Source organism: Branchiostoma floridae, chromosome 11 (genome assembly GCF_000003815.2).
Source record: "Branchiostoma floridae strain S238N-H82 chromosome 11, Bfl_VNyyK, whole genome shotgun sequence".
Lineage (NCBI taxonomy): Eukaryota > Metazoa > Chordata > Leptocardii > Amphioxiformes > Branchiostomatidae > Branchiostoma > Branchiostoma floridae.
The window spans coordinates 5,631,658-5,658,765 of NC_049989.1; the positions used below are offsets into that span (position 1 = coordinate 5,631,658).

Genomic DNA, 27,108 nt, shown 5'->3' on the forward strand with positions numbered 1-27,108 from the left:
AAATTGCTGAGAAATAATTTCAAAGATATCCATCCGCTCACAATCATAACAATTGATATATAGCATCTTACATGAGAAAGACGTTCATATTTATCCTGTGAACCTAATATTGTGTAGCAATTGTGATTTGAATCCATTTATAAGTCTTTTGATTTGATGTATCATTTCGCACTATGTTTCTTTCGCGCGAGGATAAATATTTTCAGTTGGCAGTGCTGTGGCATAGGCAGAGGTTAGCGCAAGAAACCTCACAATGAAATGTAAAATTACCAAGTATATTCCCGTCACTATAGCAACGCTGCTGTTGTTTGGGTGCTCTGCTCTCTTCTTCATCTTTCCGTGAGTATACTGACCAATTTTGGTGCTTTGATTTGTTGTTGATAGCCAGGTTTGGGCCATCTTCCAAGCCGATGTATTGCTTCTGTCAGTGTTCAGTGCAATGGTGGATATGTAAAAATGCCGGGCTGGGTCGAAATTGGGTCGCTATGCCGGAGAGTACGGGCCTGTTTGGGTTTATTTTTGGCCGGCTTCGAGCTGATATGGCTAAGCAGATATCTGTGATCTAGATCCAGCCTTCGCTGTTGTGGCTTTGAGCGATGTTGAACATCACAAGTTAGATGTATTGACACCGCAGAGTCACAAGTGCCCTATACCTCTCGATTGTCCCCACTATTATTTTCCCACTCTCTAAATCCTGATCGATCTAGCGGGCACACGGCACAGCTTGCTTCCTCTTCACAGGTTGTGCTGACTCCAGCCAGAAATCCGCACCTCGCACGGACACCAAAACCGAAAAAAAACACACCACATTTCCAGTAAATAACCAAATATTTACAAACATGTGTAATTCTATCCCGACTACGCCTATTCTATTGCTCTTCCTGTTTAGGATTAAGCCACTTTCACCGAATCCCTATTTCCGAATCCCTTGTCATGATTATCAAAACAAGGGTTAGTTTGAAATTATAGGCTTATGCTGTTTGTATTTTCTTAGGATTGTATTTGTTTCCAAACAGAGTTTATGTTTTTGTTGTGCATTGTATTGAAATGCTATGTTCACACATAATTTTTGCACCTGCTATCACTGATAAAATGTCTTTTGCAGGTGTCAAAAGAAACCTCACTGAACTGAGGTTCATTTATGCAATATAGGAAGCATTTTATGATATCTCAATTGTGAATCTCTAGCCAATGCATTTTTCATATTGCCTATTTGATTTGATCATCAAGGTATTGTTGCCTGTTGTAACTTGTAATTGGTGATATTTATCTTTTGTTTACGTATTGCCATCTAGGATTGTACGAGTCAATTACGGGAAAATTTATGATCTCTTTCAGAAAATCTGTAGATCCTGACGGCTACTCTCCGCTCACAGTCTAATCTCTCATTTTATTGCCTAGGAACATATTGGACATTTATGTGCTTTGAAAGATTTAATTTGCCCTTTCTGTGATACATCTAGACTAAAGGTCTATGAGAAACAAAATTACACAGGCAGTGCTTGGGAGTGTGCTAATATACCTTGGCGCCAACCAGCATGTGCTCCCTATGCCTGTCACAAATAATTACCATTGGAGGAGGGAAAAAAACACAGTTAATTTGAACAGCTTTCCAATAAGGGTACCCAGCGACTCTCCCATCCATCAGCTGGGTGTATTGACTGTCTGATTGTTTTCCGAAGACCATCGCACTCTTCGGGTTTACAATTCACATTGGACATTAGAGATTTAGTTCTATGTAAGCCGTGTAATGGTCTTGTAAATATCTTCCTATTGACGCCTGTCCCACGATCTGCATGCAAATGACGTTCCTGTAATTTTTGCCATCTACAGGCAGTTGAGGGATAAAGTAAGGATTAGGGACAGACGTCAGGCCCAAGCACATTCTGCAGGGCCAAGATAAGATAACTTTATTAAAAGCATACATGTACATTCAATGTGGTGATTACATTACCGTGATATCATTAATATTCAAAGGTCAGGTCTCCTTACATCACTGAACGTCACTTCCCATTTTGTTCACATCTTTATTCATACCATAACTCTGCACTCTGCAGCATACCTTCAACATGGTGATTACGGTACTGTGATACCGTTAGTATTTATGGACGAGATCGGGAGCCAGTATATCAGCAAACGCCGCAATTCACTTCTGCATACATCTTGATTCAGACCATAACTTGTAGCGTGCATTGTACCTTCATCATGGCGATAAAACCGCTGTGATATCGTTAATATTCACGGATCCGGCACCATTACATCACCGCACGCCACTTTTCCCTTTTGCACACATCTGATTTGTACCATACATCATGAGCCATTACCAGATAAGATGACGTGCAGCATATACCAGAAAGTAGGATAAACAGTCTCAGGAGAGTCTACCTGGTCATTAGGGCTGTCCTGGAGGATCCAACAGTACTCATTACCTGACATCATGTCAAACAGACAGACTCACTAATCATACATGCATCTGACATTCATTATTCATTGCATAAATGTCTGTAAGAAGATGTAGACTAAGTACAATAGGCTATTGTTTCTCCAGTCACTAATGAGAGGGACTCAGGTGAGGAAAAGGGTACCACTTCTCTTGGGTCTCCTAATTAATCTGCACTATTTAAGGAGTTTCTTACTGTGCTCTGCCCTCTCTCACTGTAATACAAACCTACTACTGCTTTGGATTTTACAATTTTAATTTTCCAGAATATGGAGCAAGCTTCAGGTGTTTATCTATGCAAAATCTAGGGCAAAGACTTCGGTTTTTAAATCTTTCTAAGAGAAAACTCCATCATTTTCTTAATGCCAAACTGACAGCTACCAATACCTCCATGTTACCTAGCTACATACACCATACATGATGATCCCAATCTGACTGTGACATCAGTACAACAATCTAAGATTATGTACAAGTAGTCATAGAAACAGTATGGTAGATTATATCCTGTAAGACATGATGTAGTCATGGCTCAAAATTCTTTCAGATTTCAGTTTCCTACAATTTACTAGTAGTATTCATGATGTTGTACCTGACCTCTTTTAGCTTGCGGAATTTTTTATTGGTTCTTATTCATTTTATTTATATATTATTCAAGTAGCATTGATGTTAACTAGATTGCAATCTGGGATTATGTAGTCACAGTAACAGCATAATGCAGCCTGGGCAGTATTACAAGATAACTAACTGTATAGAAGTAGAGTAGACATAGCAGAATGACCCCTCTGTTTATATTCATTGTGATTCTCCCTCATAATCATATCAAAAAGTATGTAACATTTGTCCTTCATGGCTAGAATCAAATTTGACTATGCAGTATAACCCAAGGGACACTTAGCCACCCCTGACTATTTAGTTATGACTATATAACCTTTTCATTCAAGGTTTAAATCAAATGTTAGCATTAAAATTGGGGATTTGCCAGGGTACTAACAGATACCAAGGACAGGTTTGCAATTTTGTTTGGTTCAGGTAAACAGGTGAAATTCCACTTGGAGTTGCTAGATATATTACACCAGCCTGATTTGTCCAGCATTTGTCATGCTGTCATTTGATAAAATTTCGCTGCTCCTAAGAGACACAAATGATTGTCACTCCATCAACTTGATGGGAAAAAATTGATGCATTTACTACATGCAGTACTACGGCTGAGGTAGGTTTAGACATTGTCAGAACATCCTAAAAATGTGGGAACTCATTTTACAAAAGAATGGGAAGGTTGAAAATTTGACATATTAGTGGGGTAGTTTTAAAAGAATGTAGAAGTAAAACAGTGCAGGGTATGTTCTGGCTCTGTCAGGAATCTGTGGTTGCCATTTGCATGTATCGTGGAGCAGTGTGGCTTGTGTGCAGCTTCATTAATTACCAGGTACTGTCAAGCTGCCTTGTGCATGATTGAAGGACCTTGAGGTTTTCCATGAAGTAAATGCATGTAAAATTCATGGTGGTACTCCAACGGAAAGGTCAGATGAAAGATCCCTGTCTTGTGGTACATTAGAGCCCTGTGCCGTGCCGCCCTTGCGTGTGTTCTTAAGTAATGCAGCGTCCATGCTTTCCCCATAGCTTAGGTTTTAAGGATCTTATCGCTACAGCTGGATTGATGTCGGAGCATTTGAACTTATCGTTGGTGCTTAAAACTTGAATCACTCAGTAAATTCGCTATCGTAATATCCTAGTGGGCACTCATGTCGGAGACATATCATGATAAAATTTAAAAAGGTGTATGCAGGCTGAGATGGTTGATTGCAAGTGTTAGAGTTCATGAGAAATGCTGCTAAAAGTGAATTACTCTTAATGCAAGATGCTTATCCCTGAGCGTTGACTGAATATATTAAAGTCATTATCAATATGGGTTTTGATTAGGGATAAGCACTTCCAAGTAAGGCCATCTACCCGAGGGCCAGATTATATTCATAAGCACTTTATGTCCCACCAACGCTATTTGCACCCCCAGTGGTTATAATCGCATTAAGCCTGATCAAGAGTGTACGTCATTTACTGTGATATTACATGCCACTGCTATCATCGCTATCTGGTACGAGACAGAGCACTTTTGTGGAGACCCTTGGCTGTATAATTTAAAAGATATATTGATAGGCCCTCTCGTTAGATTGAAGCAATGAGCAAAAAGTACTTAAAACAGATCATAACTTGCACAGATACCTTGCACATACGTGTAAGAATAAATTTGGTTGCAACGCATATTTAGAACACAAGATAAAGTAAAGTTCATTTTGTAAGTCAAAAAATCTTGCAAGCAGTTCACGTACATGTGTGTATGAAAAGTACCAAATGTATGATATCTTATCGTTGCAGTTGTGTATGCACATGCTGAGCCAAGGGAAAGGTTCTAAGTGATGAATGTATAATATTTGCATGTCTCCACGGCTGTCTCCAAGATTTGGCCAGTAGCTGCACCTTATCTTCCTTTTTCATGCACTGAAGTACTCCGTAGGGGACGGCTCTCACCTTGGACAATTCATTGCATGTCCGTCTGTGTATGTGTAGAAACTATGGACTGTAGAAACGATTTACCTCTACTAGCTAGTACTCCGAATGTTTTGATTTTGAAAAAAAGTTAGGCTTAGCCATGTTTGTTTTTCTACATTTTCCAGAGAGAAATATATTTTTATAGTTAGGAAGATCAATTTTGAGTTGAACAATGTGTTTTTTAAGGTTCTAAATGTAGATAGCCATCTTTATGGCCCCATTCATGATGCAAAAAATGAAACGGTTCTATCGGTTAGACAAGCTAAAACGGATAAGTTTAATCATCATAAACGCTCTGAAACGGATCTGAAACGTTTTATTGGAACCTCCTCGGAAGGTGGTTCTGAAACTGTTTCTAGGTTATCCGGAATTGCGCATATTCATCATGAACGCAAAAGCGGCGCGATCCGTTTTGCCGCCATGTTCATGACGTCATTCATCCAGGAAAAAGTGGAATTTTTTAACCTGATATCCCTGTCCCGCCAGTTCTGGCTTCAGTCACATCTCCAAACTGGCCTGTCCATGGGTGATGCTGTTTGCAAGTAGTTACCACTGCTGCAGTGTGGGCAATGTACAAAATCTTTCGTCGGTGATGGCTTCTCGCATCGAGGGCCCGCCAATTGCGTTCCCTTCCGCGATTAGACATCATTTTCCAGGGGTACAACAACAACAAGAGCTGGGCATAAGGAATTTCCGCCTCTTTGCATCAGGTGACAAACCGATCTGAAACGGTTTGCGCGTGGACGCAACATTCAAACCGTTTCTGTCATTTGCTGTCGGATTTCCAGGCCTAACCGATAGAACCGTTTCATTTTTTGCATCATGGCCTATATATGTACACTTACTTCAATAATTAAAGCTCATTCACCTTGAAGGCAGTGGGGCGATTAGTCCAGATGGTACTTAGATATCCATTTCCTGCAAGTCCATAAGTAGGGCTTGAAATAGTACTTGATTTTCTCTGTAATATTGACAGTTGTCAGAAATTTTGCAGTTTGTAAAGACAATGCTTAAAACTGTAGGTCCAATTGTCCCTACTACAATTATGAACAATGGATTGGTGTTATATTCAATATCTAGCAATTAAAATAATTTCTACAAATTGTAGATTGTAGTTTAACAGTTAGGTATAGGCCAGATCAGGTATTGCTTTAAAAACCTGTTGGTATATAGAAAATGTAGATTTTAAACTCCTTGCCACGGCTGAAAAATTGGGTGATTTTCTCTTTTCTGACAACATCTATTATTTATGATAGTATAAACATCAAAGGAAGTAAGAAATCTCTGGTAGCAAAGTTTATTTTCAAAAGGAATGTTAACATTTTGTTTAGGAGAATGGAAGTAAACTGTTTATATCTTTGGTTCAGGCAGGAATTATAAACTATCTAGCAGATGGCTAGCGCTGTTTCCCTCTGTTTTCCTCTGATGATATGACTGAGGTCAGGCTGAATGGGTGTGACTTGGCTGTTTTCATACTGCACTACTGGCAGTGAATGCAAATAATCAGGCTTATGGCTAAGTTACTGCCAACACCAATGCACTTTCTCTCATTTTGGATGTTGATTCATATGTTGTATGTTCATGTGACTTAATCATTTCAGAAAATGATGAAGTGCCATTCCTGAGAAGCAAGAAATTATCTTGGTGTTGGTTTATGGAATCCGATGTTTCCTCCTGCTTATTTCTCCTGGGATCTACTCTGTATCCTGGTGTCAAGAGAGCACTTCAGTTTCCTCCTCCAGGCTGTTCTGGTGCAGTGAACTTCATTTTGTACCTGTCCCATGTCTGCTGATGGCTTCCTGATGGGTTCTGGCCAGTTTGAAATGAATCTCTGTGAAAAATCAGAGAAGGATCTTCATTTGAAGGCGATGGCCAGTCTTGCTATTTTTGTTTGCTCTGGAGAGCCCCTTATCAGAGATATCAGGCCAGAAGCAGGCTCTAACAGTTCCAATTTTGTATGGATCATTGAGCCAGCAATTCAGCAGATAAGTTGGAGGGTGGTTCTTCCTGCAGGCTCCTATCATGTCTCCTCACCCAGTAATGCTAACTTCACTGCCGTGTGGCACACAGAATAGCCGTTCAGTAATGCTAACTTCACTGCCGTGTGGCACACAGAATAGCCGTTCAGTAATGCAAACTTCACTGTGTTGTGGGCAAATTCTTGGAATCATCCTTTGCTGTAGAGATTTGTAAGCATACACGATAATGAAAACATCCTAATGATCCTATGCATGTATATTTTGGTGTTCCATTTTCACCATATACCATGCACATCAGAGGTGAGAGTTGCCCTGCCTGGTACCTGCCATATGTTCATGTACCTGTCTGTCATCCCTGGTTAAATTTTCATGCAGGTTTAGTCAACTGTCAGCTGGGTTTAATCCAAGTGGTTAGTAATGTTCCCCTTGGGAGCTGCACGCTGCATTAGTTCTACAGGTGCATGGGATTTGCACTGTATCAAATGTTTCATGGTCTACTACATGTATAAATGTACAATCTATGATTTTGCATTGTCATGATGTAAGTCTTAAACTTTTGTATTCATATTTTCTTGCCTGCACACTGTACAGCTATTTTAAAAAAAAGCAGAATATATGACGTCTAAACTTGTTTTTCCTCACTATCTTCTTGTTTAATATGCAAATTGCATCAAGTATAACTGTAGGAACCTGTGCTGTTCAGGAACTTCAGATATGACCTGGTCAATGTGCCATCTTCAAATCTAGAGTAAGCTGGGGTTTGATAAGAGAATATATGGATGAGGAGGTTCAATAATGGATATTTGTGGAGCTAGTAAAGTAGATTGTCACATTTTAGTAGTCTATAGAACTTTGTACTGGAGTATGCAGGCTGTTATGATAAAGGGCCAGTAACATGCAAATCATTGTTCTGAGCATCAATGACTTGGCTTGGATTCAAACCTCCAACCTGAGTGTAAATATTCACTACTACCTGTACTACTGTAGACCACAACACTCCTCAGAGTCAGAGTTGATATGATAAAGTGAGGACTCCACTTACTGAAGGATTAATGATTTGAGATGAACAATATTCCAGTATGGTCTGTGAAGAAGCTATGCCTGTCCAAAAGCTGGATTGTTCACTACTAGACCATATAGCTGCCCTCAGAGTTGATATCATACAGTGAGGACTCCACTTACTGAAAGGATTGATGATTTGAAATGAACAATATTCCAAAGCGATTAGTCAAAGGGAAATTGAATACCAGTAGGTCTGTGAAGAAGCTATGATTCAAGCTTGTGCAAAAGCTGGATTGTTCACTTCTAGACCTTCTAGAGCTGCCCTTAGAGTTGATATCATACAGGTAGGTCTCCACTTACTGAAGGGGTCTTGGTTACAATTGAACAGCACTCCAAACCAATTGGTCAAAAGGAAATTGAATGCCAGTATGATCTGCGAGGCTATGATTCAAGCCTGTCCAAAAGCTGGATTGTTCCCTACTAGACCATATAGCTGCCCTCAGAGTTGATATCATACAGGTAGGACTCCACTTACGGAAGGATCCTCAGTCTGAAATGAACAGCACTTCCAAACCAATCAGTCAAAAGGAAATTGAATGCCAGTACGGCCTGCATATCTGCCAATCATCCCCCATTCTCGAAGGTCAAGTGGATGAAGGTGTAGGTTATTGATTGGAAAGCTATAATGGAGCCGGCAGACATCAGAGCTGTTTTAGTCTCCGCGCACATCACTGTACAGTCAGGAAATGGAAAACGAAATCTAGATGTATTTCAGTCCATTTAGGCTCATTCAAAAGCTTGTTTTCTGCTGGTTGGACTGGAACAAAAATGACAGAAAACTATAAGTAGTGTACATCATGTAGTTACAGGTTCAGTGTACAAGGGAATACTTCTACAGCTGTTGTTGTAAAATGATTGGTTGACTACATGTGTATGCTTAATGCTCTACATCCCAAATTCCCAGGAGTTGTGATCAATTGCTCTCAAATTCCTGCCTATAATGGTTATTGGATAATCACTCTTGGAAAGGTCAATAGTGATTTAAAGCTGGGCTAGAAATATCATGAATATATCTTTGGTCATTTCCTTTGCCAATAAGGTTATGTTTTCAGTGCTGTGTGTTGGTGTGTCTGTTTGTGTTGCCAACCCTAGAAGCCTTAGATCCTAGATCCTTATGATACTTTCACGGTTCTGCAGTTGAACCTCCTTTCTTGAAAACGTATGTTCTAGACAAGCTATGGTAGTAATTTTTGATTGGTAGATAGCTATAAGAGTAGAGAGTAAGCGGTGTAACTTTGGGCCTCCTATTGAAAAAGAGAGTAATATTGATAGATACGAGTCATGCAAATGAAGGCATAATTTGCACAAGTAATGAGAAAATACTGCAATGCAACTGCAGCCATGACTTGCAGCATTAGTAAGTTAAAACACCACTAGACATAAATGATGCAAATCAGGGGCTTATTTACATAATTTATGAGGAAATAATACAATAGCTTTGCTAAGATAAGACTCATAATTTCAGCATGTGCCATTTGGTCAGAGAAGACCTTCAACGAATATGATTTATGCAAATGAGAACCTTATTTGCATAACCCATGAGAAACTGATTCTGTAATATGTCACTCGAATGTAGGTTTAACATGAATTTTTTAAGGTATGACTATGAGGTTGTGGAAGTGAGATGGTATGCTGATGAGCTTTGTAGTAAATTATACTCGGTGATTCGTCAAGGACATTTCAACTGGTCATGATGGGTATTAGATATAGCAGATCGTGTGGACTGTTACTTAATAAACCACCAGTGGAGCCCTCAACATTACCGTACAATAGACCTACAGGGCATGGGGGACAGATTCTCGGGAAATAATTACGTGTACGCATCAGCCGGCCATCGATTTCCAGCAGCATAGCGACACTGCATTACCTCACCTTACACTAAATGGGCTATTGTGTTGCAGATAGGCGGATAGAAGCAGTGCTTTCAGGTCCAAGCTGTTACCCATAAAGGGATGTAAAATGATCCAGGTGCAGGAGGCATCCGGAGATGATAACTCAGCGTGATATTACTGTATATTCCTATTGAGACATCGCAATTAGTGTTTGAACCCCCATGTTGTAAGGAAAGGTTATTCAGCCATTGGAGAGCACTGCCAGGAAGGTGGTAATATACTAGTACCCAGCGCTGCTTCAAAAGAGATCAAGCATACTTGATTATCTGTGTTTTACACGCAAGTGTTGTTTTGTGTTACCCGTATGTGCACATTTAATTGTACATGTAGTTCCTCTAGTGGCAGCAGAAGTCAGCTGGGTTATACAATAATGTAAAAAAAGATCATATTTATTATTATAAAAGAATGAATTTTAGAACAAAAAAAGTGATTCTTTAGAACCTCCACAAAGCAAAATGCTTTTGGCTTCTTCTTGCCTTTTTGATAGGAGAATGATTAATTCCATAAGATTAAACAGCCTGGCAGCTACTAGTATATCATTATTATATCATAAATATACATCCATAGACAATGGTATCAGACAGGCCCCCTTCTCTGATATTGCAGGAAAAATGTGGATTAATGTGTAAATTTGGAGTCACACAGTACCCACAGTGTTCAGACGAAGATGAACATTTCTGTTATCTTGATGAAATGTATAAGGATTTATTTAGGCCAAAGGGTAGATGAAAGTGATAAATGAATGAATGATGAAACAGTCTTTTCCTCCAGTGATTTGCAGGGTGTTTTAATGATTGTATTGATCACTAATTCACTGTCCATTTATATTTTAGGCCTGCTGAAACATAGACAACCATACAATTAATAAATATAGAATCACAAATGAATAGATGAAAATAATGATAGATATGTATACAGTTTTATCTATATAAAAGAATTATAGTTTACCATATTTGATGACCTTGACCTTCATTAGTTAAACTTTAAGGAAATAGGAACACCCCAAAGTTGCAAGTTATAGTAGTAACAGTTTCGTCTTCTTGAAACAAGCAGAGATTTGGAGCTCAACCAAAAGAGAGCGAAGACTCCAATTTCTGTGAACATAACCTGGCCCCCAAACTGCCTATAAGTGGACAAGGTTGAGGAGAGATTGTGGTCTGTGGATATTTGCGGATATTGGCATCATGTAATCAACCCTTTCCAGACTCACCAATATTGATTTTTCTCTCCTTCCACAGTGATTTTCTTCCAGGTAGTAAAAAATTGTTCCTTTCTGCTATGATTAAAGTGTTCAGAAGATTTATTCTTGTGTCATACAGGTTGGTGGTATAAACTTTACTGTCTCATATGATGTGTTCTTTAGATAACCATCATTTTACCACCATGATTCACTCTAAATTTCTAACACGAAGTGAAAGGGAAAAGAAAAAAATTTGAGCCTTGGTAGCACACCCCATTTTGCATTTACAAGTAGGATAAAAGATACAAAATTGGAAGTTCGGAAGGCCCATTGTCAACCTTGATCTTCATCTTCGTCTACAAACATACCAAATTTTATCACAATTCAACCAGAGGTTCTTAAATTATGCAGTAGTGACTAGAAATATATAGGACCACCAACACACACAAATACACCCAAAGCAATACATGTACCTCCATTTTTCATGGAGGTAATGACATTGTGATATTTTTGTGTAACTATATGGTTTACCTCAGATACTCCACCATGATGTTATTTTTCTATGCTGTCTTGTAGCCTCCATCTTCAATTATCTTTGTCCTAGAAAGCCAATGCATCACCTGTTCACCAGAGAATAACTCATTTCCCTCTGCGTGAATAATAAATGCTAACCATTAGATTCGTTTAATGTCCTTTTCATGACATCTATGCCGTAATGAAATGGTCTATTTCTTCTTGCCTCCGGGCATCGACACTGTATGATATTAGATTTTATATTTTTCCTAAAAATGCAGCTGTGGACAAGACAATGCTATGCATAACAGATATGTTTTGTCCTTTGTTCCAGGTGTGAATACATTGGTGTTATCTGTCAACACCCAGATGACATGTACATGACCTGAAATAGAGCAATGTGATACAGATACAGAGCCATACTCGATGTTTAAGATTTGAAGATGAACGCAACTCTTTTTTTCTGTTTCAGGTGTAAATGTTAAACGTTGGAGATGTTTTGTCCTTTGTTTCAGGTGTGAATACATTGGAGTTATCTGACAACATTCAGATGACATGTACATGACCTAAAATAGAGCACAGTGATACAGATACAGAGCCATACTCAATTTTTAAGATTTGAAGAGGATCTAAGACTCCTTTTTTACTGTTCCAGGTGTAAATATTTAACGTTGGAGTACTCCATCGGTATCCCCATCTACCAAGGTATCATCTTCCTGTATGTGCTGGCCAACTTCTTCCTCGCAACCTTCATGGACCCAGGGGTATTCCCCAGGGGTAAGGAGTGATGATTTTGTTTTTATTCATACATTCAAAATAACAGCAGTTAACTAGATGTACATGTCGTTAACTAAAATGCACTGTTCACCAAAGTAATTCAATTCGTACTGAGCCATTAATAAACATCTAAGACAAATATAGCTCTAACAAATAACATCTACAATTCATTAAAATCTGCTATAATACTTATTGTTATTGTTTTAAAATGCTCGACCGCTACATTACCAATCACACCGAAAGACCCTCATTCTGTATTCAACGTGATTAATATCATCATATTACCACAAGTTTAGAGCGCACAACAGAATTTAATTTTTGGTTCTTTGAACCTTGTATCCTCTTTATTGTCTTACTGTAGGTGAATTATCCCTTTGATAGAAGGTAAAGGCAAATTGAGAAGATTGATACTAATAGAAATGGCAATCACATATACGAGTGATTCACCTGAGAAAAATTGGGATCTAAAGGCTCAAAGAGGTGAGTTTTCTTGCTCTCCCTTGAAGGTAAAGGTTTTCATTTCTCCCTGCAGTGGAAGAAGATGAAGACAAAGAGGACGACTTCCGTGCTCCTCTCTACAAGAACGTGGAGATCAAAGGCATCACGGTGCGCATGAAATGGTGCACCACCTGCCACTTCTACAGGCCACCCAGATGTTCCCACTGTAGTGTCTGCAACAACTGTATAGAGGTCAGCACTTCCCTTGTATCTAGAGCTGTGTACCAAAATGAATTTTAGGTACAGGTACAGGTACAGGTACACTGGTTTAGGTACAGGTCCGGACCGGAACATGTACCTAAACAAGTTTGATCAGATATCTTTAAGTTATAAATATAGCCAACTGACTTTTATAGTATTAAACTGTCATCTTTAAATGAAGAATAACATATTTTAGCCTCAAAACGAAGTTTCCTTAATTTTCAACCGCAAAGATTATCACAATTCTCATCATCCAAAATCTATAAAATTCCACCTTACCAATTTACGATATACTCTTGTGTCCTTGCTAGCAGTAAATTGCAGGTAACAGATTTCAGCAGCCGGGAATTTTGTCTGTCTGCATATAGATCATTGTTGTAGCTTAACAATTACATTGACTGCAGGCCTGTCTTATTCACAGCGAGGTGTTTTTTGTCTGTTTCAGAATTTTGATCACCACTGCCCGTGGGTGAACAACTGTGTTGGGCGCAGAAACTACAGGTACTTCTTCCAGTTTCTGCTGTCCCTCACCGTCCACATGTTCTCAGTCTTCACCTTCAGTCTGGTCTACGTGCTCAACCACAAGACTGAACTCACCAGCGTGGAAGTTATTGCCTCGTATCCTTCACTCTGTAGTAGCGAGCGTAGTCCAGTGGTTAGCAGCCCTGCCTTTGGAACTAGAAGCCATGAGTCTGCTTCTGGCTGTGTTGCTCACCCGACATGCTTGCTACTGGAAAGGGTTGCAGTCCCTAGGTCAGGACGTTAAGCCGTGGTCCACTGTTTATTGTGCTTGTTAAAAAGAGCTAGGGGAATTTCTCCAGTATAGTTAACCTGTAGATACTGTACATAGAGTTCGCCCTCTCTGTCACGTCCAGTGGAAGACTAGCTCTTCAGTGAGCTAAAACTGGGTTTCAATCAAGAACAAAAACAAAGTCCCTAAACACAGCTGGCGTTCTTTTGTTTTTGAGGCCAACATAGACAGGGACTGAATAAGATCTTAAGATATTTACAGCATGCCAGTCACATGCAACATGATTTCAGCTATGTATATAATTACATGTGACAAGTCATGTTTTAGTCAAAGGGAACAGCTAGATTTTGTGAAGCGGGAAGTAGAGTTTGATGCTACTTACTGACCGTTTCCAAAATCATATCCAGTTGCTTGAGTTACTGCTTTTGGGCTTATCTTATTACCTGGATGTCTAATCTTGAATCTTCAACGATGCTGCTTATCCTTAACGAGACATCCCAGCATGGCAGTGATGGGTGTGGTGGGACTGACAGTAGTACCAGTTGTCGGGCTGGCTGGTTTCCACTGTGTGCTTATATCAAGAGGACGGACAACAAATGAACAGGTAATTATTATTACAATTATTGTCTACCAGCTGGTTGTTTTTAAACTGCTAGGTTACATACTCCATTCATGCATCATCAAATGAACACTGATCGTAGATTTGGTAGTCTATACTACCGGTACAAATAAATGTTCTTTTGCAAAGTATATTTGTTCGAGTATTTCAGTACTTGTCATGCCTACATGTAGGAGCATACTACATCTAGTTGTCAATGAATACAGCTATTTTTGAATAGCAAGGAATTTCCCTTGGTAACCACAGTTTTTTGTTTTGTACATCCCAGGTTACAGGAAAGTTCCGTAGTGGCCATAACCCATTCTCACGAGGCTGTTGGGGGAACATTTGTCACACCCTGTGTGGGCCCACCTATCCCAGGTACTACTGGTTATGGTTCATCTTCGTTACTGTTTAGCCCACAGTGCAGTGGATTACTAGCAGCTGCGTGATGTTAGTAAGTGCAAACAAAGGGTAGGCATGAGGATGGAGGAACAGGACAGGACAAGTTCAATTAGTGATGTTAGCAATACCTATATTTCAATATGTACAAGGACAGGACAGCAAAGTGCAACAAAGCACATCCAGCTCAGCTTTGGACTGGGAGAGGGACTCCACCTCTGCCACATTCGGCTCAAGTTCATTCCACTCTTTTAAAGAACAAGGGAAGAACAAGCGCCAGCAGTACTTATGTAGTTGGTCTGACATGCAATGGTTTGCAGCATGATTAGTGAGCTATCAGGCAGAGATGCTTAATGAAGTTTCTAGTGTCAAACCTTATAGAAGAGAACAAAAGAGATTATTGATCCACAACCTGCGTGTCCTTTTTAGTTTTCTTCCAGCGACTTGCCTATGGTGTTAGTCCTTACATTGTGCCTTTGGAAAGTTCATAAGGTTAAGCTCCAACACATCACACACCCTCTGATAGTGTTACTGATTGTTGTGTTTGCAGGTACGTTGGTCGTAAGGCTCGGACAGTGAACGTGCGACCCCACCAGTACCCAGTCATATCAGAAAAGGAAGTACACCTCAGTCTGGGGAACACAAGTCTCATGAAAACACCACTACAACCACAGGTAACAGCACATCAAGATAAATCCTTACTTAAAGGCCACACTTACGTATATACTTGGTTCACAGGCATCCAAGAGATATCTGAAAACAGAAGGCTTGGAGGAAAACTTGTCTGAGATATGTTATCGCTATAACTATCAGTGTATGCACAAGGACTCGAGTCGATATTCCAATTCTATACTGTATTTAAAGACCAAATTGGTATTTTCGAAGGAAAAATGAACAGCAAAATTGCCAGCCCTTTCTAGCATGAATGATCCAGTGCTTAGTTACCTTTTTCTGCACCTGAAAGATGTAGTTTGAAATTGCAGGTGTTATTTTTCTCCTGCATGTAGAAATTAGCTTCCTTGTCACTCTGTTAAACTCAGTTCTGTGTGTTTCAGACCAGCAATAGCATCATGCAGGACGGCAACCATGTTGCCATGGCTACACCAGGCAGGTCAGACTTCCCTCACAGAGAAGGTAGGCTACAGACTGACTATATGTCCTGTCAAAGTCTTGTGTGTGTGGAGTTGAAAGGCCCTAGTGCTAACCAATCCCTCCCAGATGAGGGTAATTAAATTTAGCATGTATGATTATAATCCAACCTTGTTGTGGGGCTACATTATCTAAGACTTAAAAGTTAAGATTGATGAACTCCCATGTTTTCACAGAAAAAGACCAAGCGCAGAACGGGAAGTATATTTTTGAGATGAACAGCCCCACTTCCCAGGAACGGTCCTACCGCACGCTCCCCACGTCACAGAGCGCCGCTCCGCTGCAGGAAACCGTCCTCGGCTCCCCGAACAAACCGCCACACTCCAGCCACAGCGATACGCGACTCGCCTCATTGGATAGATGGGAAGGGAGGGGCGGGGGGCGGCGGCTGCCCAGGAGACCGGACGATCATGACGACTTCAAGTCCAGGAACACGTCCACATCTTCCCTCGGATCCCGAGAGAGAATAATGTCGGCTGGCCGGCATAAAGAGGCAGCAAAGGAGAGGTGGCCGAGACGGCAGAGGAGCACGCCTTCGATAGGGAGGGAGCAGGAGGACCATGAGCGCGAGAGAACGCCGCACCACAGCCGAGCGAACACGCCCCACCACAGTAGAGAGCCCACGCCCACCCGGCAGGAACACTTCCAAGCCAGGCCGGCGTCTGGGCTCTACGACAACGTGCCAGAAAGTGAAATGCCAAAACACGGACAAGACGCCAAGCTCCAGGGGGCACCGCAGAGGTCGCCGTCGTACAAAGCGGCAGCGGCGAGAGAAGCGTCGCTGGGTTCCCCCGGTAGTGAACGTATTGTAGGGTCTGAAGCGCGGAAGCCACCAAGGCATAGAGGTGGGCCAGGGCATACACCTACTCATAGAGGTGGGCTTAGTTTGTGTGTGTCACGTGGTCCGTGTACAGCGCAACATGTCAAGATCAAGCAGGGAGGACTCAGGTCACAACACACAATACATGTATGCATTATATGTTATACATGTACATGTGCACCCTCCCATCCTTGTGATTACTATGTCCAAGCCTTCCATGCTGCTAACCCATATCAACTACCCAGCAAGTGAACTGTGTGGTCTGTGAAAATCGATTTTTGACTCTTTCTTCTTGATCTTCATTTGATAAATTTTGACAAAGGCCTTGTGTTATTGCATCCCTTGCTTTCAAAATAAGATTGATGCTGAGGGTGCTTCCAAATTTGCAATCAGGAGAAGAGCCACTGAAAGAATGCTGAGATGTTCACGTCTTGTGCTGTACGGAATATAGTATAATAGTCCAAGTTCTATTGCTCTGATAGCTTCCCATGCCTTCACACATTCAGCATATCAATTGCTTTTTTTGGTAAATCTTGCTTTTTTCATTGCCGCTCACTTTAATCTATCTCTTCATTGCTCTTTTCTGCTCAGTACCTCACGATGTCTACGTCTTTCCTCAGCAGTTCATCGGTATGTCTCATTTCTTCTCAGATGGATATGCGTCGCTTACACGTGTGTCCACCCCTCGTGGTGCTTTGCATCGTTTTTCATTGCCTTTCCTTTGCAAGTTTTTCTCTTCCACTGTTTTTCCTGCCACTGTGTTTGTTGGAGAGATAACTACTGTGATTGCTGTCATTCTTGACGTGTAACTTGAAAGAATTTGTGAAATCCTGTCTAAGGTGTTGAGTTACCAATATCAGTTTTCCGATTTTCTGGCATTGTGAAGATTGAGTCCATATCTACCAATGAAAATCAGTGTCAAATGTTACTGCTTTCATAGAATGTAGTTGGTCTAAAATTGGATACTTGAAAATAACTCTTTGCTGAGGTTTCTGAAATGTAGATGTAGTCAAAGTTGCAATGCAGCATTGTTGTTTTGGCTATAGATACTTGGCCAGGACATCCTGTTTTTAAACCCAATTTTACTATACCTTCCCCAAGATTGTGTTTTTGATTGCTTGTGGTAGTGGTTTTATGCTTCTGTTTGTGATTGAACAGCATAACTCAATAAACTGTTAATAGGTTGTCATGATATGTGATCAGGTGTTCTGAATCACCTGTTGAAGAAGAGATTCTGAGTGCTCTAGCAGTTCTCTTTGGTGTTACAGCAGAACTTCTGGGTTTTGTATCTCTAAAACACAAGATGAATTGTAGACAATGTAGGCAGCAGTTACTGTTATCCTTCCAACAAATACCATAATACTGTATGTCTAGAGATAGTACTACATTGTATGTGCACTAACATATTGTGATTTTTAGACGTTTAGTAGTGTGTAGATCTTGTATTGTGTGTTCTGTTATGTGTGTGACTTAACTTTCATCAGACTTAACTGTTCCTCCAAACTTCCTTTTCTCCGGTTCTGTCTTGTATTCCGTGTCTTGTATTGCAGTAACTCTGATTTTGTAAGGGAAGTCCTTTGGCATGCAATAATGTTAGCAGGGGCCAGCAGCTACAGTAAGTGTTGTCGTGTTTCTACTTGTCCCACGACTAAAAATTGTAAAGCTGTTGTTCTGATGATCAAGCACAGATGCGAAGCAGCATTTCCCTCCTAAGCACGGTTAAAGCTTTTGAACATGGGACTTTTGAAATGTAATTTCTGCCATTTCTTTCACATTGAAATGCAAAGTCTCTATCTTATCTGCCCTCTTGTACAAATTTAGTAAATCTAATGATCTGAAGTCTCATCTTCACCCCTCGTCACTCAGATTGGAGAGACCCCTTTTCTTCCCTTACTGTTCCACAATCTAGCACAACTGCATGTTGATGGTAATGCAGTACCGTGACATCCTGGAAGATGGCACTTCTACCTGTTATGCATCATTTCCTTTGGTCCTGAATCCTAATGCACATTAAAAGAATCCCCTCCATGCAATTAATTTATGGGTATTTTACATATGTATTTTATACAAAGTGTCATTCAACATTTTCTAAATTCCAGTGGAAATCAACTTCACATTCTTCTAGTGACCAAATCATATGTAATGAATATTCTCTGATGTGTAATTTCACTGAAATGTGCATGTTGAATCTTTTGAAATTAAAAGAATGGCAAAGGATATATTTCATTTTGAAAATTGCCATGCATTATCTGAATAAATCCAAATGCAGCCAGTAAAAATACAAATTTTCAATGTTCCTTTTGAAGAAAACATATTTCCTTTTTTTTAGGAATTAAGTTTGTGCTTGTGGGACAGTGTGTTCATGTTACACTTACAGCAAAGGACAATAGCGACAATCCCGTCTGGCTTGGGCAATGTTTGAAGGGAACTTTCAAAGAATTCTCTGTAATGCTAATTCACCTTTGTCTATGGTGTAACCTATATCCATGGATGACTGAACATAACTGACAATATCCATTGTTTTTAAAAAACAGGGTATTTAGGGATATCATGTTTATGGACAGTGGTTTCAAATTGCAATGTATACCTTTGAAATATTTCAGTTTAAAACCTCCTTCCGTTGACTTGATATCCTTAAATACCCTGTCTTTAAACCACGGATATAGGTTATGTCATGAATAAAGGTGAACTAGTGTTAATCCCTCTTTAAGTCTGAGGAATGATGAAAAAGAAACCAATGACACTGTTAACAGCAGAAGACACACGTTACATGTGGTTGCTTTTCTTTCTTGTGTCCCGCAGCTGCATCGCGGAGTAGGGAGGGCAGCAGGGATTACGGCAAGTCTCCACAAAGTAGCAGGTCGGTCACGACCTTTAACCTCTCAGGGTCTGTAGAAATGACAGACATCCCCCAAGGTCAGAGTTCACGGAGGACGCCTGGTAAACAAAGGTGGGTGGAAATGGTTTTTAGGTTGGGATCTGTAAATGTTATACCCTGGTATTAGGCTATGTTGATTTGATTATATGGATGACATCCGCACATGCATCAATTTTTGCCAAATCCAGAAATAAAAAAATTTATAACCACACTGTAAATCGTACAAAGCAGCATCAAAATAACCAAATATATGCAGTGGATCGCCAAAACAAAAATTGGAAAATGTCAAAGAAGATGTGAAAGAACAATGAAGAATCTATTGTCTGGTATACTTTATTCTGTGTGTTTGGTCATATGTTCAAACTTCCTTGGACCACTTAGATTTCATAATGATGGCAACACTTTTTTGGGGGTCAACCTTTTTTTTAATTCGCATGCTCCCATCAGTTTGGGGATCTTAGAGGATGTCATCCATATAATCAAATCAACATGGCCAACACATCCTTCCAATCATTGTTCCATTCATGATTGCATTCATGTGGAAAAGTGGGAATTCCTGCATACATAGTTGTAATTTACAGTGAGAATGGCAGCTTTGTGCAATACCATTTTAACCCTTGGAAGGCCAAGGCCAATTTGATAGCTCTTCTGTTAATGTAATGTCTTGTCAGACTTCATTTCAATTTTGTTGGACGCTTCTTTGGTTAAGTACAAAGATTGGTGAAATACATTTGTATTGGCCTTGTGGCCAATAGATTAGAAATGTTTAGCATCTAACATGTCATCATCATATCACAGTCAAGTCCATTTTATATTTTTGATGGCATGTAAGCTAAATTTATGTAAATTTCCACATTTCTAAACTTCACCTCACCAGTCCAAAACATAAGTGGAAGGGCCCCGACTACATTCAAGGGACCAAAGTTTCAACTAGTGAGGAGGATTCAGAAGCGGAGCTACACACCACTGACAGTGACATGGAAGAGACAGTGTTGTAGCATAAGTGAGATGAGGGTGTCAACTCTTGGGTGCAGTTCTTGCATGAGGTGCCAGGTGGCAGCGTTGCACAGTAATATTAGGGGATATGCCATTCTGCAGACACTACATTGCAGATAATGCATTCATTACCAGACTCACATCATTATTCATCATATTTCAGCGCACTCATCCGTCATGTCTGTGATAGATTAAGATTACTTACAGTTGAATTATAATTTCTGGTGTGGTGGCATTTTTCAAAGTTGTGGTGAAGTGCTGTAGGTTATTAAAATCATTTTTATTTCAGTGTATGATCATGTTTATTGCAAGCAGACAGATTATTATACATGATTATTTAACCTTGTCAGTACAGGGGATTTCTGCCTGGTACAATGGGTACAGTTCACTCATAGTTAGGTACTCTTTTTCACCTGCTGGCTAATCAGGCATGGAGCAATGGTGCTGGGTAGAGCTCTGATTGGTTTATTAATGATGCTGTTGCCATGGCAACAGATGGGTGATGTGGCTACTAAGAATAGGATCATATCATATTTCATGATATTTGTGTGGTGACGAGACTGCCCAGTCCTCATTTGGTCAGCTTTCAAAGCCAATTTTCAAGAAGGGTGCAAATTCTACCCCCTGCCACAAAGTATCATGAAAATTGAAATACAGCTTAAACCTAAAATCTGTATATGTGCACTTCATTGCTAACTGTTTGTGTTCTTGTTGTTGACAGGGAACACAGTTCAGAAAGGAGAAAAGGGAGCTATACCAATGGCAGTCCTGTCATCCCCAGGGGTGCCTACAGCAGCCCCAACTACGAAGTCTCTGTATAGAAAACATCGCAAAACTTTTTATGGTCATTGTTATTGATAGATACTACAGTCCATTAAGTAGCATGCAGTTCTTGCAGCAGTTGACAGGTGGAGTTATGGTAGTTGTTAATTGTTTTATAAGACTGGGGGTTTTCTTATCTTGTGGTCGACCAGAACATATCTATTTCAAGTAAGACATAAAGGGTTTGTAGGGTTTTCATGGACAGATACAGGATTTATCAGAAGAAGAAAATGTACAAAAACAGAACAATATTTATTGCAAAAATGTGGCAAACCAGTTCACCAGCAAACTTATGCTTGCAACAATACTTACATTGTATATGTTGATTAGGAGCCCCCCACCCACAATATAAAATCTCTCTAGATATACAACTAAAAATAAAATGCATTTGACCTTTTTCAAAACAGCAAAAATATTTTGTCCTTTGCTCAGTCACTCAGTTGTCTATCTGAATGCCACATCTTGAAATGCATTATGGCAGTCATATAGTATTTTCATATCTCGAGGCATTTTAGAGATTTCGAAGTATATTTTGCATATGTTTTACGAAAATTAGCAGCGTATGTCTTACTTGTCATTTTAGTTTTTGAACCAGTGTAGCAAAGCATTGTAATTTCCCAATGACAGAATAACAAAAAAACTGACTTCAGAGATTTTGACGTCAAAACTGCCTTCGTGGTTAGCTTTTGTAAAGAACAACATTGGTGTTTGAGTACAGGTGTTTTCTGGAAGAATTTTACATACTGTTTACGTAACTAAAGCGGTAACAATTGAATTACATGGCTCTTGGAGTTGCTCAGTCTACTTTTTTTTAAAATGCCAAATCAAGTCTTCTTTCGTGCTGAAGGAAAGTATTTTTGTTTTTTGATAGGGACCGGCCATTTTCAAATCTATTTTTAGCACTTTATGTTTATTTATGGAGCAGGTAGGCTGCACATTTCCTTTTTACAGTGTTCATGATGTTTTCTTACTTCCTGATTAATCGGTTTTCTGTCAGAAAAAATCCCACGACCATGTAATGCAATTGGTGCAGCTATAACAGCATTTCCGAGGCACATTTCATGGCACTATTTTTGTACTCATCACAGAACTACATTTTCTTCCCAGGAAAACAAGTGTTAGTTGATCACATGTCACGGTGGCTGTTTATTGGAAATAACTTTTTTAAGTTTGAAGGATTTTCAGTCATGAAAGTTTTTTTTTTATGTTTAAACATGACTGTATAGCCTATTGCTCAAAGGCATTTATTATTTTATTATGAGGAATTTTATCACTTCCATGCTTGTGTATTTTGTTAACGTTTAATGCCATGTTAAGGACTTCATGCATAGAAGCCAGTTGATGTACTAAAGTATATTTATCAAGATGTAAAAAGGTCCAACTGGCTGTGATGTTATATTCAGGTGTTAACAATTGCCTCCTCAGTTATGGAGGAAACACTCACAATTCAGTGAAATGTGGGAAAGTGAAACCTACAAAATTTAGCTCTAGATGTCCCTTAGAAGGCGGACAGTACCAGGATAGAGTGTCGTTCATTGATGAGAAGTGAACGGATAGCCAAAATCACTACAACATGGGGACTGTTGCTGTCTCCCATGATGGTGTAGTGTGTAAATTGTGGTCTATAGTAGAGGCCAGAGGTCACCAATCTCAGTAGTGGTGAGCAGTCAGTATTTTACCTGGGATCAAAGGTGACTCTTGTAGGTCAGAGGTCACCATTTTACTCGGGTCAAAGGTAATACTCTGAAAGTCAAAGGTCACCTAATGAGTGGTAGTCCACAGAGGAGACCACCAAGGTCAAAGGTGGCTGGGGATCAGAGGTCAGAACATTTTAGTCTTGAGGCAAAATGAGCTTTTGTGAACCAGACAATCCAGCTGATGTTTCAAATTGTAATTAATTTTATTGTAATGTTCATGTATTCTAAGTTATTGTAGTGTTTTGCTGTATGTATGTACATAACCACTATTTTTGTAAATAGCTTTGAAAGACTACTGAAATGTGTCAACACGTACTTAAATGTCGGAAGCGTTGTTGCATTAGTGTGCAAGAGTACTAACGTGGTAGCAAGCAACCCCCAGCTTGGACAACAATGTGGTGCCACTTTGTATGTAGAAGCCAAATGTATTCATGAATGGATGTGAATATGTACAGTTAAGTCACTTTGGAAAAGAATTTGAGCAACATCTTGAACTGTCATGTAGTTGTCTGTTCTTGTGAGAGAAGCAGTTATGAGAAGGTAGTTGTTGACATGCAACCTGTTCTGTCAATAAAAACAAATGACCAGTCGAACTGCTGCAATGCACTAAAGGAGGAGGTAGGATTCTCCATTAGAACCCTCACAGCAAGACCAGCTGTCAAATCAATGCTAAGCCCAGGATTTGATTGAATATTCGCCTCATACTTTGTAGGGTCAATGGTTTGGCTCCTGTAAATTCTTCATAGCCAATGTATGAATGCGTGAGCACTTGTTGGATTTACGTGGGGAAAACATGGTCCTATGGGCTTTGTTAATGTCGACCGAGAAATACCGACGCTGCATACAAATCCAGAAATGATTACATTTTATGAATACAGTAGTGGATTCTCCGAAAAATACTGTATTTGATGGAATGGTAGAATCAGTCAATATAACGGTGCTCAAGATACAAAAGTACTGGGTGCAAATGGACTTGTGTGCATCCTAAATTGGAGTTGTGCACCTAATTTTTGACTGGGTGCACCAGTGCAGCATGATATTTCGTTGGGTTACATTATCACTACCTATAAAAGGTACAATTGTAAACTAAAAAATTTAGTAGACAGCACACTCTCTCCATTTACGCGTCAGAGAATAAAAAAGACCTTATTGCAATGCGTGTAAGGAATTTTGGAGATAGCTATGGAATTTGGGTTCATTTATTTCATGATGTGCGCCAAAATGTTTTTATGTGCACCTGAATTTTTAGGTTAGGCCATGTTGATTTGATTATATGGATGACATCCTCTGGGAACTCCAGAACTGATGCGAGCGAGCGAATAAAAAAAAAGTTTGGCCAAAAAAAAAAGTTCACTTCAGCATAAAATCTAAGTGGTCAGGAAGGTTGAACATAGGACTAAAAACACATAATATGATATACCAACAGTTAGGTGTAGGGACCAGTATATCGTACAGGTGCAAAACGTTTTTTTCTTCTTGGACCGATCCGAAAAAAATCAGTGGACCCGGTTTCGCCAACCGGGCTAAGAAGACAACAAGAGTGAAGTCGAGTAGAGTTTATAGTCATTTGCACCAAGTTTCTACAGTCAAAGGTACAGAAACTTGATTACTTAGGGATGAGATTTTTTTAAAAACGCCAGTGGGAGTCAGATAATCCACCAAACAGATTCCTTTGTAGCAAAATTGACCAATTATCATTGTTTTGAGTATAGCAAATTCTTAAGTTTCCACAGACAATCAGGTTCAGATCCGGATCTGAAAAGGATCCTCTGGACCTGAACGGAACCTGTACCTAAATTTTCTGTACTGGTAGAGTCCATTCCAAGACACCATGAGGGTTTTTAGGCGATATTTATAATTAGTCTGAATTATTTTGAATAAAAGAATATCTGAGCCACAATAATTAAATTATTTTAAAAAGATTGACTGAGAAAGTACTCATATATTTGAATTCCTTTGAATATTATAGAAACATTTTGAAAGTAACTGTACAAAAATATCTTTATTTAGAATAATTGTGAAACCTCTGTGTGATTATTTGATGTTTACAAATATTTACAAAAAATGGTAAACCTCACCAAATGGTTAAATTAATTTATTGCCCCCATAAAAGTAAGCCCTATTGTTGCATCTGTATATTTTTAGACTTCACTGCTGGGCACTGGTGGATCCTTTGTGGTGGGCCATTGTTGCATGGCACCCAACCATAATTTGCAAGGATGTGTGAATTGCTATCTTCCCAGCCCACTGAACCATTTACAAAAAATGGTAGAAAATGGTAGAAAATGGTAAATAATGGTAGAATGCTGTTATCATTATTTAGAAACCATTAGAAGTATCCAATTCCACACGATGAATATTTCCAAAGTTTTACAGGACCAGGGAAATATTTATAAAGTTGAAACAGTGTTACAAATACAAAATGTATTTCTAAAGTATCAAATGTCCTAGACATATAATTACAAAACTTTAAAATCAATTCTAAACAATGGCCACAAACATCCGCATGGTGTCTTGGAATGGACTCTACCTACCCCTACCAACAATAGATTTTTTTTCAAATCTTATTCTTTGACTTTAGATTTATTTTGGCATTCTATGGCATTAGTTATCTGTTTTCTGATACTTTTTTCCAATCTACGGCATATATGTGCTCATTTTACAGCTGCTTTGCACAATTTACTGTGTGGTCAAAAACTTTTTTTTTTTTGGAAATGGCCGAAAATTGGTGCGAGCGCGGATGTCATCCATATAATCAAATCAACATGGCCTTAGGTGCACCAGTACACCTCCCAATAATGAATTCCAATCCTGCATGATTCTACTATATATATATATATATGATTGGCAAAACACCAAGCTGCCATTGCTGTCACTCAGGTAAGATGGCTGGTAACCGTTGCTTTGCTTCAGGCCCCCCTCCCAAGTAATGCCCAAATAAAGAGAAATGTCCAAGCAGATTCACTGCTTCTTAGTCGAGTGATTCGTACATCTGCTTGGAGATGACCGCAGCTCGTGCTCAAGGGCCTTTTCGTTCTCTCAGCATGTTCGACTCAACCAGACTGCGTCCAAGAGGGAGAGTGGTCATTGATCTCTTGGAAGGGTTGTTTGGGCCATGTCCACATGAGACTCGCTGCGAAAGATGATCTGTCTAGGATGTAGCTTGGAGCCCTTTAGAAAAGGTAGTCTGTACCAGACTGATTACGCTGGCTTTTATAGGGAGAATAATTTGCCAGGGTAGTATTGCTACCAGAGGAGTTAGCCGGCCTCATTAACCTTAGGGTGGACTGACAAGGATCTTTATAGGTAGTGCCTTGGATAAATGATACGACAAAGTCTAGTAGGGTTTTTCAATTATAGTACCATCTCTGGAAAGTCATGACTTGCCTCGTCCCTGTTTATGTAGCAAATGATGTCTACGCGGAGCCATGGGGAAGATTGTGCTTGGGGGCCCTTAGGGACATGTGGACGTCTCTCCTTCATTAGCTCTAATTGACAACACGGGACCAACTTACACACGCGTTTTTGAGTCAACTCCAAATTGACTCAAAATGGAGCATTCAGTCTCCATGGGGCCGCGACGTGATTTGGAACGCCTACAATGTTATTTCAACAGCTTGGCTTCCTTGTTCCGCGCCGACACAAGTCGACAGTGTTCCGGAAATTTAGGCTCTACAGTTGTCCATGATCTATCATGGCCTTCCATCATATATTAGCTACCATGGATACAATAGTTATAACGTTATAGCTGTCTAACGTGCACAGTATGTTTACAGGAAATGGCAAGAAACAAGTAGACAATTGCTTTTGTATTGAACATTACGCCAACAAACCTTCGACACTGTGCGAAGTGGATTCGCCAGCATGAGCATGATACGACCTGAGCGTTGCAAAACTCTTGAATGT

The 27,108-nt window shown here is 39.7% G+C and overlaps 1 protein-coding gene across 8 annotated transcripts; it reads left to right on the forward strand.

Annotated features, from left to right (window-relative positions):
* The first annotated feature begins 98 nt into the window (after positions 1-98).
* On the forward strand, positions 99-23,696 carry LOC118426468 (palmitoyltransferase ZDHHC5-like). 8 transcript variants are annotated; one of them, XM_035835889.1, is made up of 13 exons: positions 99-339; positions 12,269-12,390; positions 12,923-13,080; positions 13,535-13,707; positions 14,342-14,444; positions 14,728-14,819; positions 15,391-15,514; positions 15,896-15,974; positions 16,166-16,864; positions 17,401-17,439; positions 19,612-19,759; positions 20,565-20,733; positions 21,405-23,696. In XM_035835889.1, the coding sequence occupies exons 1-12, from the start codon at positions 254-256 to the stop codon at positions 20,683-20,685; spliced, it is 1,944 nt and encodes a 647-aa protein (XP_035691782.1). In that variant the 5' UTR covers positions 99-253; the 3' UTR covers positions 20,686-20,733; positions 21,405-23,696. The 8 variants fall into 8 exon arrangements, with proteins under 8 accessions (XP_035691782.1, XP_035691783.1, XP_035691786.1 ...); XM_035835890.1 differs by having other exon boundaries at positions 100-339; positions 20,565-20,690; XM_035835893.1 differs by having other exon boundaries at positions 100-339; positions 16,166-16,834.
* Positions 23,697-27,108: the final 3,412 nt, after the last annotated feature.

Coding starts and splice junctions, on each gene's coding strand:
- LOC118426468 (XM_035835889.1), top strand. CDS start 254: ATGAAATGTAAAATTACCAAGTATATTCCCGTCACTATAGCAACGCTG. Junction 13,081..13,534: donor TCTGCAACAACTGTATAGAG/GTCAGCACTTCC, acceptor TGTCTGTTTCAG/AATTTTGATCACCACTGCCC. Junction 15,975..16,165: donor AGACTTCCCTCACAGAGAAG/GTAGGCTACAGA, acceptor ATGTTTTCACAG/AAAAAGACCAAGCGCAGAAC.